The 13,156-nt window shown below is 34.6% G+C and overlaps 1 protein-coding gene across 2 annotated transcripts in view; it reads right to left on the bottom strand.

The window, feature by feature from the left end:
* Positions 1-13,156, bottom strand: part of TMEFF2 (transmembrane protein with EGF like and two follistatin like domains 2) — a 250,454-nt gene that overhangs the window by 116,235 nt on the left and 121,063 nt on the right. For both annotated transcript variants that reach the window (XM_069469134.1, XM_069469126.1), the window contains exon 5: positions 2,344-2,440. In XM_069469134.1, the coding sequence (XP_069325235.1) occupies positions 2,344-2,440 (97 nt within the window). The remainder of the gene's footprint in view (positions 1-2,343; positions 2,441-13,156) is intronic.

Below are 13,156 nucleotides of genomic sequence, written 5' to 3'. Positions count from 1 at the left end.
GCTGCAGGCATCTACCTAGTTACCAGCTCTAACCCTGCAGGTCTTGACAGTCACTGCAAACACACTGCCTGCAATCTGGCCATCTCATTATTCCAGACATGACAGAAAAGAAGTATTATTTTAACTGCACCTGTGGTTGAATTGTTATGCTAACAGTTTCTAGTTACTTTCACCTCACATCTTCATCTTGCTCCTGACACTTAAACATTGCAAAACTCAGTTTCTTCTGTTAAAGGAAAATAACAACAGAATATATCTCCTATGGTTGTTGTGAAGATAACAGAAAAACTATATACAAATGGATGAAGCTCATAGTAAGCAGCCAATAATTTTTAGCTGCTATTATAATCTCATATCTTAAATCTTTGTACCTGGAAGTAGAGCTGTGACACTTAGAGAATGATCATTAAAAAATAAGTAAGTAGAGAATGGAGATTCTTAAAAAAAAATTAGGGACCCATGTACATTTTTTTAAAGTGAAATAATTGACAGCATGATAATTAACCCTTGAAAGATGATGCTGAATTACAGACACAGTCGGCAGCAAACATTACAAACAAGTTATTTTAAGGATGCATTTTCTATCAGGTGTCAATATACATGAGTAAGACTACACAAGAATCCTAAAGCATTTAGGAAGGAGAAAGATTCTTTGAGTTAGCCATTTATTTTAGAGCAGTAAGCCCCACTTCTCTGAAATTCTGATTCATTAAGTTTGGGATGGAACTAAAGAATTGGCATGTTTAAAACTTTCCAAAGTGATTTTGATGATCTCCCAAGTTTGGAAACCATCAATTCATCAGCCATTAAAATACCCAGGATGGTTTTAAGAAAACATACATTACCTCAAGATGTTCAAAGCAGTGCACAGACCCCAGACTCGACTTCTAGCTGCCCATTGGCTAGAAGTATATGACAGGTATGAAAATTCTACTGATGTTGTCTTTTATTAACGGATGACTATTTCACCTGGCTATTCAATGGCAGTGTTTACCTGTAAGTACCTAGTTTTACCCTAAGAACCCCAGTTTGCTCAGATGAAATCTTCACCTTAATTTGCATTAAAAATATTTAAATGCAGACTGTTTCACTACTGCCAAAATTATCTTGTCTTAATTTTTTTCTTCGTTTCTCTTAGATGAATTTCCCCTCCACTCAACAAAAGTTTTATCAGAATGATTGTTCACTGCTCCAGGCAAATGCAGTGTGCATACTGAAGAAAACAAAGGGCAGCCAGATGTTTTTCTGAGAGGAGGAGGGAGAAGAGGAGGAGGAGGAGGAGGGGGAGGAGGAGGAGGAGGAGGAAGAGGAGCAGAGGAGAAGGGGAAGAGAGAAGAGAAAGGAAAAAAAGAGAGATTGCCTCTTTCCACTATCATGACACAAAGAACTCTCTCTGAAGCTTGGGTTGTTCACTTTTTATATGATTAGGATGGAACCAATACACTAGAAGGCTTAAATTTTGGCATTCAAAATAATAAATATTATCCACTATTTGTTCAACATACCTTTATAGGAGGAGCTGAGTATTACTTGGTGAAAGGGAGAAGAGGGGCAGCCCGGAAATCATTGTTTGCTCAAACATTTACCCAGCACAAGCTGTGGACACATCTTTGCAGTTACCCAGACCCACCATCTTAGAAATAAGATTAGCAACTTCTTTTATCTGAATGTTGCTATTCCCACAAAATTCATATGTTGAATCTGTAACGCCCAAGGTGATGGTGTTAGGAGGTGGGACCTTTGGGAGGTGATAAGGTCATGGGAGCAGTGTCCTCATGAAGGGGACCAGTGTGTTTACAAAAGAGGCCCCAAAGAGCTGCCTCGTCCTTTCCGTCGCATGAGGCTATGGTGAGAAGAACGCTGTTTATGAGGAAGTGGGCCCTCACCAGACACTAAATCCACCAAAGTCTCCATCTTGGACTTCCCAGCCTTCAGAGTGGTGAGAGATAAACGTATGTTGTTAATCAGCTACCCAGCTCATGGCAGTTTGTTACCGCTGTCTGAACAGACTCAGACAGCAAGCATCCATTGTCTCCTAATGATGATTCTTGACAGATATTCTAGCAAAGAAGATTCTTTTCCCTCTCTATCTTAACATGGACAGTTGTGGGGGGCCTCAGTGACATTTTAGTGTACCTTATCTAGTAATGCCCTGGATAGCTGCCTGCCTGGCCCGCCTCTTAATCCAATTCCAGAAATTCCTTGCTGTTATCACAGCCCTCTTTTCCCCCTTAGGAACTGGATAAATGCTGACAGTTTTCTCTTTTGGAGAATGGTTGATAGAGGAAGAAGACATTAATCACAGTTATTATTTTTTCTGAAAGAATAAAAATAGCATATTACCAGACATCCTCGGCATCTTCATCACATTCTGCACCAAACTGGCAGATGTCACAGGTGGATGTCTCCTTTTGACTAGTTTCTCCAGAGCCTTCGTGGACTGTAGGATGGAAAAAAAGTAAGCAAAAGGAATTCAGATAAGTGTGCATAATATCAGCAACTCTAACATAATTCTATATTAAAGCTGCTACTGTCCCAATGGGCCTGTTTGCTGTTAGAGGTTCATGGGCATATCATGCTCAATTGTTTTCTTCCTCCAATTTAAGGACAACTCTGGCAATAATATGACACCCCTTGGTATGTAGAGAAAGTGTCTGTTCTTTATATGCAAAATCAAACAACAAACAAGAGGGTTTACTGGATTTATCAAAATTTCTTGGCTAATAAATAGACCATATGAAAGAGTTATTGAACTAAAAGGAATTTAGATTGTTACCTCCCTAGAGAAAAAATCTAGTGTATATTTCATAAAAAAATAGCATTTTGTTATCCCTAAATGATGGATTTTTTCATTCAAAGGAGGTCTTCTTGTATTATTAAAAAATTTAGATGGGAAACCCTTACTTATTAGATATGTCCACTTCTTTTTACCCTAAAGCTGTTAAGTACTTATAAAAAATATATATTGATTGTAAGTTTTAGAAAATAGCTTTTACTTAGTTTTTACTGTAAATTCTTGAATCTCACATAAATATTGCACAGAGCTAATCAGAGTGATTTCCTCTGAGAGGGTAATGAATATATATTTTATTTTAAAATATATTAAGTCACTGATGATGATTGTTGGCATTATTACTTTTTCTCCCCCTAAATTACAGGCACAAAAATAGGTAATATGTAACCTAATTATGAAATTAACCTTTCAAAATCAGGACATAATAATGTAAATTGAGAAAATTTTCTAGTATGTTGAATGTGAGGTGATGAATTACTATTTACCTAATTAAAAAATATATGGTTAAAAAAAAGTAGTTTTATTTGAAAATGAAAAACTGCAACAAATGATCATACACTAAAAAAGTGATGTTTAAATCAAGAGGATCTTGAAAAAGTGCACTTTTGTAAAGAATCACATATTTTCAACAAAAAAACCCATAAGCAATTAAGTACAGCATTGGTTTCTGTCTTTATGAATATTTTTAGCAAAAACAATTTGTTAACATTCACCCTGACAATCTGTCAAATTCAATCTTACTTATTTTGCTTTAATATGGTATTTCCTTATCATTTTTTTCTTTGGTAACAAGAGAGTTTTTAATATTTACAAAACAAGATCTTCATTCCTTGATTTTCTTTAGTTTACTGCTGTGCAGACAAGTGATTTGATTTACAAAAATATGACAAGAAGACATCTCTAGGAGAGTTCTCTGTTTTATAGCTCTACCAGGAAAGGTGGAGAGATTTCTTTTTTCCTAAAACAACAATTTTTTCCCCTGTGCTTGATGATCTACACTTAGATTTTTTTTTAAGTTATGAATCAAACAGGTCAACTTCAGTAGCAAAAGTATTGATGGTATAGTTTTCAATATCTTTAAAAAAAGGTGTTCCTCCCCTAAAAGAAGAAGAAATTTTAGGTAAAATAGATGGCACTTATCTTACTATCTACTCTATTACTTTAATACAGGCGAGACCATTAGAGTGGACCACAGGGATACGAGGGAAGGAAGCTGGGGCTTCACCTCAGGGGAATCTGAACAGCTGAGGTCGGTCTCTTTATTACTTTCTTATTATTAATGCAACACAGAAGCTGCTAATGGGAGAGAGCCTTTTAGTGTTAGCAAGATTAGCAACTTCGAGACTAAAACTTCCCATCACTCAGGAAACATCCTCATACGTTGGGAAGGCCCTTAATGAACAGTGATAGCCACTTAGGGGCAGCCCCATTTTCTTCAGCAGTCGAGATCCTTGGTTAGGGATCGACTGGAAGTCATCCAAGGATGAATTTTGCTATCTCAGCAGAACCAATAATAATATTTCTACTCAAAGTCACATTACATTTCTATAAAAGGGTAGTTATTGGTAGAATGGAGATGTTTGGAAATTCATAAGGAGAAGCAAATTCAGAAGTAGCAGTGGGAATAAAATGCCTTTATATGAAGTCACTCACAGTGAAAAATAAAATAAAATCCACATTACCTTAAGCATAGGTTTGTACATTTGTAATAAACAAATAAAAAAACAAACAACTAAATCAGTGCACAACTTTCATTAAACCCTGTAGACCGGTGGTTCTTAAATAGAGTCAGGCTCAGAAGCTCTGGTAGATTTTGTTTGTTCATTTGTTTATTTATTTACTTAATATAAATGCCCTGGAATATACCTAGAGGTAATTAAGCTTAGTTTGGGGCTTGGATATATATATATTCACAAAACAGACCATCCCTGAGTAAGAAACTCTGCCCTAAACAATGCCAAGAAAACTTCGTCTGTCCCAAGCACCCTCCTCATGCATCACCTGGCACAGGACTTCTGACACTTTAAAGCATACAGCACCAGTTTTGTTAAAATGCAGATTCTAATTCAGTAGGTGTAAGGTATGGCCTCAGGTGCTGCATTTCCTACAAGTCACCAGCTGCTGCTATTGGTCCATTGGTCCACAGACCACATTTGGAGTAGCAAGGATAGTGCTGTGTTTTTCAAACCTTGACTCACAACAGGTAGTGAAATCAGTGCGTCATAACCTCCGCTTTTGTAAACCTAAAACAGACTATACTAGACTAGAAAATATCAGAGTGCATCTTATTTAGCAAGTGTATGTTTTATTTTACAACAGTGCTTTTGTTATCCATATGTATGTACATAGAGGCTGCAATACAAATTGCAATTCTTACTAAAGGTCGCAGTCACAAAAGCTTGAAAACCATTGATTTAGCATATGTTACATGCTCAGTAAATGTGTGTTAAATTGGACTATTTATTCTTTCTCTTGTTCCTACATTACCAGAAATGGAAAGTATCAGTGCTTATTTGCATTCATATGCTGATTATGCAGGAATAAATAATATTCATTTATCATAAAGTGTTATCTTAACCATGCATTTACATTTTAAGCCCTTTATTATTTTGAGTTGTGAAGTAAAATAATTATTGGCCTTTACTTTGTAGAAACTTAGGTTTTGGCAAGCCATTGAGGGAAATTTGAGGGTCAAGGGATGTGGAGCTAATGAAAGCACATTCTATCTAGTATACCGTTCTGCAGTTAAAACTGATTTAGTCCTTTTAGGGAGATTCGGATTTGGGAGATTACAAGGAATGATCAAACCACTTTTCTCTCAAATCTCCCTGCCCTGGTGGTTTCATGTGAAGGTTACTGAAGTTCCTTCCTAACAACCTTGTCCTGGCCCCAAACAGGTCTTCAGGCTGGGTCCTAAACATTGACACACCTGCGGAGCCCATTTCTAACTCACTATCATGCTTCCTGTGCCTCTTATAACATTCTTAATCTGTGTTATACTATTTCTGAAAACAGTGAAATACAATGTTCAAACACATACTCAATGTAACTCATGTTCTTAAATGTTAACAATGTTTAATTCAATGAAATACAGTCATCTCTGTGTATCCACTGGTCTCCACCCATAGATTCAACAAATCTCAGATCAAAATATTTAACGGTGGCATAGTGGTATAGTGGTTAGCATAGCTGCCTTCCAAAACATTTGGGGGGAAAAACAATAAAAAGTAAGAATACAACAATTAAAAATAATACAAATAAAAAATACAGTTTCACAACTACCTACATATTAATAGCATTTACATTGTATTAGGTATTATAAGTAATCTAGAGTGACTTAAAGTATATGGGAGGATATGCATAGATTATATGGAAATACTATGCCATTTTATATCAGGGGACACGAGCAAGCAAGGATTTTAGTATCCTGGGGGCAAGGGGTCCTGGAACCAACCCACTGTGGATGATGGGGGACTACTGTATTCTGATCTTAAGGGTACCTTTTAATTAATTTTGAGGAGTGCATATCAAGACACAGAACAATTCCATCATTTCAGAAATTTCCCTTGTGCTGCTTTTCAGCCATTTCCCTACCATTACTCTGTCTATATGCGGACAGATCAATGATCTGATCTCTATCGCCACAGATTAGTTTGAACTATTCTAGAATATCACATCAATGGAATCATACAATATGTAATTTTTCTGTCGAATTTCTTTCACTAAAACGATAGATTTTGAGATTAATTCAGGTAGTTGCATGCACCAGTAGTTTATATCTTTTTATTGCTTAGTATTCCACTGAATGATATACTACAGCCCATTTATCCATTCGCCTATTGAAGAACATCTGGGTTGGTTTCAGTTATTGTCAGGAAATTATAATTAGGTATTTATGAATAAAACTGCTGTAAATATTCTTACAAAACATTTTTGTGCACATGTTTGTATTTCTTTTGGATAACTACCTAGCTGTAGAATTACTGAGTCTTAAGGTAAAAATTGTTCTTGTAGGTGGTGTTTTAATTTTTATTCTCTAGTTGCAGGAATTTTTAATATATTTTGGGTACGAATCTTTTATCAGACATATGTATAGCAATATTTTTTCTCAGTCTATGTTCTTTTTTTTTTTTTTTTTTTTTTGCTTTGTTTCTTGTTTGTTCTTTTGAGACAAGGTCTCGTTCTGTCACCTGGGTTAGAGTGCAGTGGTGTCATCATAGCTAACTGGAACCTCAAATTTCTGGGCTCAGGCAATCCTCCTGCCTCAGCCTCCCCGGTAGCTGGGGCTACAGGCATGTGCCACCATGTCCAGATAATTTTTCTATTTTTTTAGAGTCAGGATCTTGCTCTTCAGGCTGGTCTCAAGTGATCCTTCTGCCTCATCCTCCCAAAGTGATAGGATTACAGGTGTGAACCACCACACCCAGCCTTCTGTCTATTTTCTTGATGGTGCTTTTTTTCAATGAGAAGAAAGAAGTTTTTCTTTTGATAAGGTCATTTTTTTCTTTTATGATTTTTTATTTCTGTGCCATTTCTAAAAAGTCTTCTACTTAAAGGTTGTAAAGATACTCTCCTATGTTTTCTTCACGTTTCTATTTTTATAAATTTTTCAATTTTATTTTACATTTAGTTTGATGATTTTGTGCATGGTGTGAAGCAGAGATTGAGGTTCTTTTTATATTTCCATATAGTGTGATTTTTCTCTTTTGATCTGTAAGTGTGGTGAGATACACTGATTTTCACATGTTAAGCCAACCTTGCATTTCTGGGAAAAGTCAGACTTGATTATGGTATATTAACTTTTTTATAAATTGCTGGATTTTATTTGCTAATACTTTGTTAAACATTTTTGTATCTATGTTCATGAGACACACTGGTTGTGATTTTCTTTTCTTGTATTTTCTATGCCTGCTTCTAATATAATGGTTAAAATGGCTTCATGACGTGAGCTGGAAAGTGTTACCACTTCTGCTGTTTTATGAAAGAATTTGTGTAGGATTAGTATTCTTCTTTCTTCATATGTTTGTTATAACTCACTAGTGAAACTATCTGATCATGTAGTGCTTTATTAAATTTGTTTAATTACAGATTAGACTTCTTTTTACAAGTCTGTTTCATTTTCCTATTTTATTGTTTTCTGTTCTTTTTATTATTTCCTTGTGCTACATACTTAGGATTCAATTTATTATTTTTCTAGTTTCCTGAAATGGAAGCAGACTTTATACCTTTCTTATTTTCTCATATGGGTATTTAAATCTATAAATTTCCTTCTAAAGATTGCTTTAGCTGCATCCCACAAATATTGACATGTTGCATTTTCATGTATTAATATTTCTGTTGAAAATATTAACATGTATTGTAGTATCCTTTGAGATTTCTTCCTGAGTCATGAATTATTTAGTAGTGTAGTTGTGTGTTTTTTAACTTCCAAATATTTGGGGGTTTTCAAAGGTATATTATATTTATTCATCTTTAATTTATTAAATTTAATAATTTAATTTATCATGATTAGAGAACATGCTGTTTAATTGAAATCCTTTGAAATTTATTATAACTTGTTTTATGGCCCAGGATATGGTTTATCTTCTTGAATATTCCATGTGCACTTGTAAGAGTTGCAATTTGCTCTTGTGTGGGGTAATTTTCTATCAATGTCAATTAGCTTAAGTTGATGGCTAGTGTTGTTCAAATCATCCATAACTGCACTGATTTTTATTTAATTGTTTTATCTATTACACTGAGAAAAGAGTGTTAAAATTCTATATTGGTGATAGTAAATTTGATTCTAGTTCTCTCTTGCTTTGTCAATTTTCTTCTCATATTTGGGAGCTTTGATACTATGTGTATAAACTTTTAGTATAATAGTTTTATGTCTTCTTAAATAAGTGACCTATTTATTATTATAAAATGCACCTTTAGAATCTCTGGTAACACTATTCATCTTGAAGCCTCCTTTTTTGATATTTGTATCGCCTCAACAGCTTTCTTTTGCTAATTGTTTCTATCCTTTTACTTTCAACCTCTTTGTTTCCTTATGTTTAAAGTGTGTTTCTTGCTGAGTGCAGTGGCTCATGCCTGTAATCCCAGCACTCTGGGATACCAAGGTGAGAGGAGTGATTGAGGCAAGAAATTCAAGACCAGCTTGACAACATAGCAAGGCCCCATCTCTACAAAAAATAGGAAAATTAGCTGGGTGTGGTGGCACACACCTGTAGTCCCAGCTACTCAGGAGGCTAAGGAGGGAGGATTGCTTAAACCTGGGAGTTTGAGGCTACAGGGATCTATGAACTCACCACTGCACTCCAGCATGGGCAACAGAGTAAGACCCTATCATTAAAAAAACAAAATAAGGCCGGGCGCGGTGGCTCACGCCTGTAATCCTAGCACTCTGGGAGGCCGAGGTGGGAGGATCGTTTGAGCTCAGGAGTTCGAGACCAGCCTGAGCAAGAGCGAGACCCCATCTCTACTAAAAATAGAAATTATATGGACAGCTAAAAATATATATAGAAAAAATTAGCCAGGCATGGTGGTGCATGCCTGTAGTCCCAGCTACTCGGGAGGCTGAGGCAGGAGGATCGCTTGAGCTCAGGAGTTTGAGGTTGCTGTGAGCTAGGCTGACGCCACGGCACTCACTCTAGCCTGGGCAACAGAGTGAGACTCTGTCTCAAAAAAAAAAAAAAAAAAAAAAAAAAAACAACAACATATAGTTGGGTCTTGCTTTTTTTTTTTTTAATCTAGTGTGAATATGTCTGCATTTAAGCAGTGTTTAGTTCATTTAATTATTGATATGTTTGCTTTTAAGCCCACCAACTTGGTGTTTAACTCATATTTGGCAAATCTTCTTGTGTTCCTCTGTTTCCCTTTCTGTCTTTTTTTTCTGTGTGTGTGAGTCAAATATTCTATGGTATTCATTTTCCTTTATCTCCAGTGATTCTTTTGGAAGGAAGTTATGTTTCTTTGTTATTAGTTTGGTGGCTACTTTAAGGATAACAATATGCACCTTTAAATTATTCTAATTTATTACTTCATGAAGAACTTAATAGCTTTATGACAATATATTTTTAATTACTATTTTCCAAACTTTGCTTTCTTATTCTTATATATTTTATTTCTACCTATGTAGTAAAACTTATGTTTCTTTTAAAAATTATTTTTACTTCACACTGACATCCTTTATTTTGGGTTCATTTCAAAGGCAAAAAGCCAGAGATTTCATTACCAATGAAGACCCCTACCAATCACTGTTGAATGATTTGACTTCTAACCTATATTTGCCCTAACTTTTAAAGACTTATCTATAGTGCCACATTCTCCAAGGAAAGCACTTTTAACATATGACACTTAGAGTAGATTGCATTATTTTCCCCCATTATTTTTCTTTGCCTTCTGATAAAAGGATTATATGTTTCTGGCCATAGCCATATGTCTTATAGTTCCATAATATCAACCTTGGCCTTGTGATATATTTTTGCCATTGAAATGCGACTGGAATTGGGAGAGATCTGAATAGAAGCTATTAAAAAACTATCATGTGGATTTCCACTTTCTTGTTCTTTCCCTATGTATAAAAAAGACTCATTCCAAAATATGGGGCATTTCTTTAACCAGTTCCAGAATGAGCAGATATATAAAGCAGAGCCACAGTTGACTGCAGTTACCAGAGCAAGAGATAAGCCACTGATGCTATAAGCCTCTGAGATTTTGAGGTCATTTGTAACTGTAGCTTTACCTACTGAAAGTTGATTAATAAAATATGATTTAATGTTATTAACACATTCTAAGGAAATAAATACTTCCACATCATTTTCCACATTTCAGATTTTGGTTAGTTTACTTATCTACACAACCTAAGATCTGCTTTTAATTTTCTCCAAATCTGCCTTCAAACTTTTAAATATTTTCTTCCTATGTAAGCATATATTCTATAATAGTTAAGACATGTTTCTTCTATTATATTTTGATTTTCTCCCAATATACCACTACCCTTCCTAGACTATTCATGATTCCCATTTTCTTCTCCAGGTAGCTCCAGTACATTTCTTTGATCAACATATAAGATGTTCCGTTTAAATTAAGCATAGTATAAACTTTAAACATAGTATTAGTATAACTGTGTATAAACAGAAATCTTCACATACATCAAGTCTGAAATGAAGTAGGCAGTCCTTGAAACTATTAGACTGTTTATCAACAAAAATAATGAGATTTCTAGATTTAAAATATGACCCATAGATACTGATCCTACACTCATTTAAATTATTACGAAGCTCAGAGAAAAACTTTTATACACATTTTATGCATATATTAATCTGAATTTTTTTCAAAATTTAGAATGCATTTTTCTTCTATTTAAGGGTCAATATCAATCTAGTGGTCAGTGTTTTTCTTTTGTTAAACAGACAGGATAACAAAGTAATTCTTGGTAGACTTTTAATTTTTCTACTTTATTTACATAGATAAAAAATTGATCAGTGATAGCATTCAATATATCTGTTGTAACTAAAATTACTTTGCTTACCAAATTATGAACAGCAATTTTTCTTCTTGTATAAATTACATAAATTACTATCTCATTATCACCAAAAAGCTGAACTGTCAGTTTACCTTCCAATAAACGACATGCTCAACTTAAGAAATAAAAAGAAAATTTTAAATCAAAACTCTCCATTACATTCTTTAATTTGTACAACTTGTCTCTTTTGCATCCTGTATGTCAGTTTTTCCTCCATATGCTTCTCCCACATGTAAGTTGTATTTAAATGATGGAAGCTGCTGACAGTTCTTAGAGGCCCAGACATTCTAAGCTGTTGTTTTTGAGCCATAGTCATGTTCTGTTTTACACTTTCCAACTTTTCCCTAGAAATCCCAATATGACTTTAAAGGAAAATATGAACAAGAAAACACTTTCTTTTTTTTTTTTCATAGTATAATGTGAGGATATTTGTCATATGAATAATAGCTCTACTGTTACATCATATTATTGAAATTCGAAAACAAGAATTAAGTGGCATTTTGGTTTGCTATTTATAAAACTAAGACAGATTAATATTGTATATGTATCAGTGACACAATGTAGTAGCATGTTCAAATTTTAGGGAGGAGATGCACTATCTTTGCTTCTTTTTAATAAAAAAAAAAGCACATCCCCACTGATCATTTTTAATTTTTAATTGATTTGAATGCTAAAAACTAAAGGAAGGCTGAAATTAAACATAATGGTTTAAAATTCTAAAAACCATTTGAAAGGCCCCCAAACCAAATTTATGATTGAGCAAATGTAATTTCATATTAAATACTTCAAAAAGAGATTGTTACACAAAATTTAATTTTTCATAATTAAGGTAGTTTGCCAGAGCTTGACAAAGCTTCTTTAGAAATCACATATAATTTATCTTCTGCATGACAATGAAAAATAATTTAAGAGATTAATACCAGCTAGTATGTTGAAGCACTCTTCTATTTCATCCTGTAAGCCTGACTGATTTCACTTAGTCTTGTCTGAGTTAGAACTGAAGATACTCAATTAATTTAAAAAAAGAAGAAATAGAGAAATGAAATCAGGAAAGGAGGAAGGAAGAGAGGAGGGAAGGAAGGAAGACAGGAGACAGGCAGGCAGCTTGATGTCACACATAGCAAAATTCATGTAGAACAAGTTACTATGCCATAGTTCATGCAATTACAGCCTAACAGTTATATGAAAATTACAATTAAAAATAGTTTTATTATTTCCAGAATAATTACATTTGAATTATTTTAATTCATCTTCCTACAAACGGTTTTTAATTTTTTCTTTATTGAATATCTGAAAGATGAGGAATTTATTTTTTATTGATACTTTATAAACATTGGCTTGAACTACTGTAGGGTGAATCCCAATTAGAAGAGATAGAGGAAAGACTGGGAGGTCACCAAGTGGAAACAGGAAAAATAGGTAACACTTTTACACATACTTGCCGATGAGGAGAACAGAGAACTAGGCATTAACTGGGTTAAGAATGAAGGGGTCAAGAGAGGTTTTTATGGAAGGGTGGTGTGGAGGCATCATTGTATGTGGAGAGGAATGATGGGGCAGAAAGGGACAAATTCAGGCAGGAGAGAAAGGGGATAATGACAGAAACCAAGTTTTTGAGAAAGGATTGGGTTTAGACGCAGGTGCAGTGGTTGGTCTCAGAAGTAGGAATATGTCTTTTCCTGTGCAGAGAGATGTCAGAGTATGTGACTGCATATGTAGGGAGCCAGTGCCATGGAAATGGCAAGAGAAATAGATCTCTGGTTTTGTTATCTCTATTGTATTTATATTTAAGGAGGGCATCAGTTGAGGTGATGTGATAAGGAAAAAGGAAAAGATGTGAAATACTACAG

The sequence above is a fragment of the Eulemur rufifrons genome, chromosome 1 (assembly GCF_041146395.1).
Source record: "Eulemur rufifrons isolate Redbay chromosome 1, OSU_ERuf_1, whole genome shotgun sequence".
Taxonomy (NCBI): domain Eukaryota; kingdom Metazoa; phylum Chordata; class Mammalia; order Primates; family Lemuridae; genus Eulemur; species Eulemur rufifrons.
The sequence above is the reverse complement of the archived record's forward strand: the minus strand, read 5'-3'. Positions and strand labels throughout refer to the sequence as shown.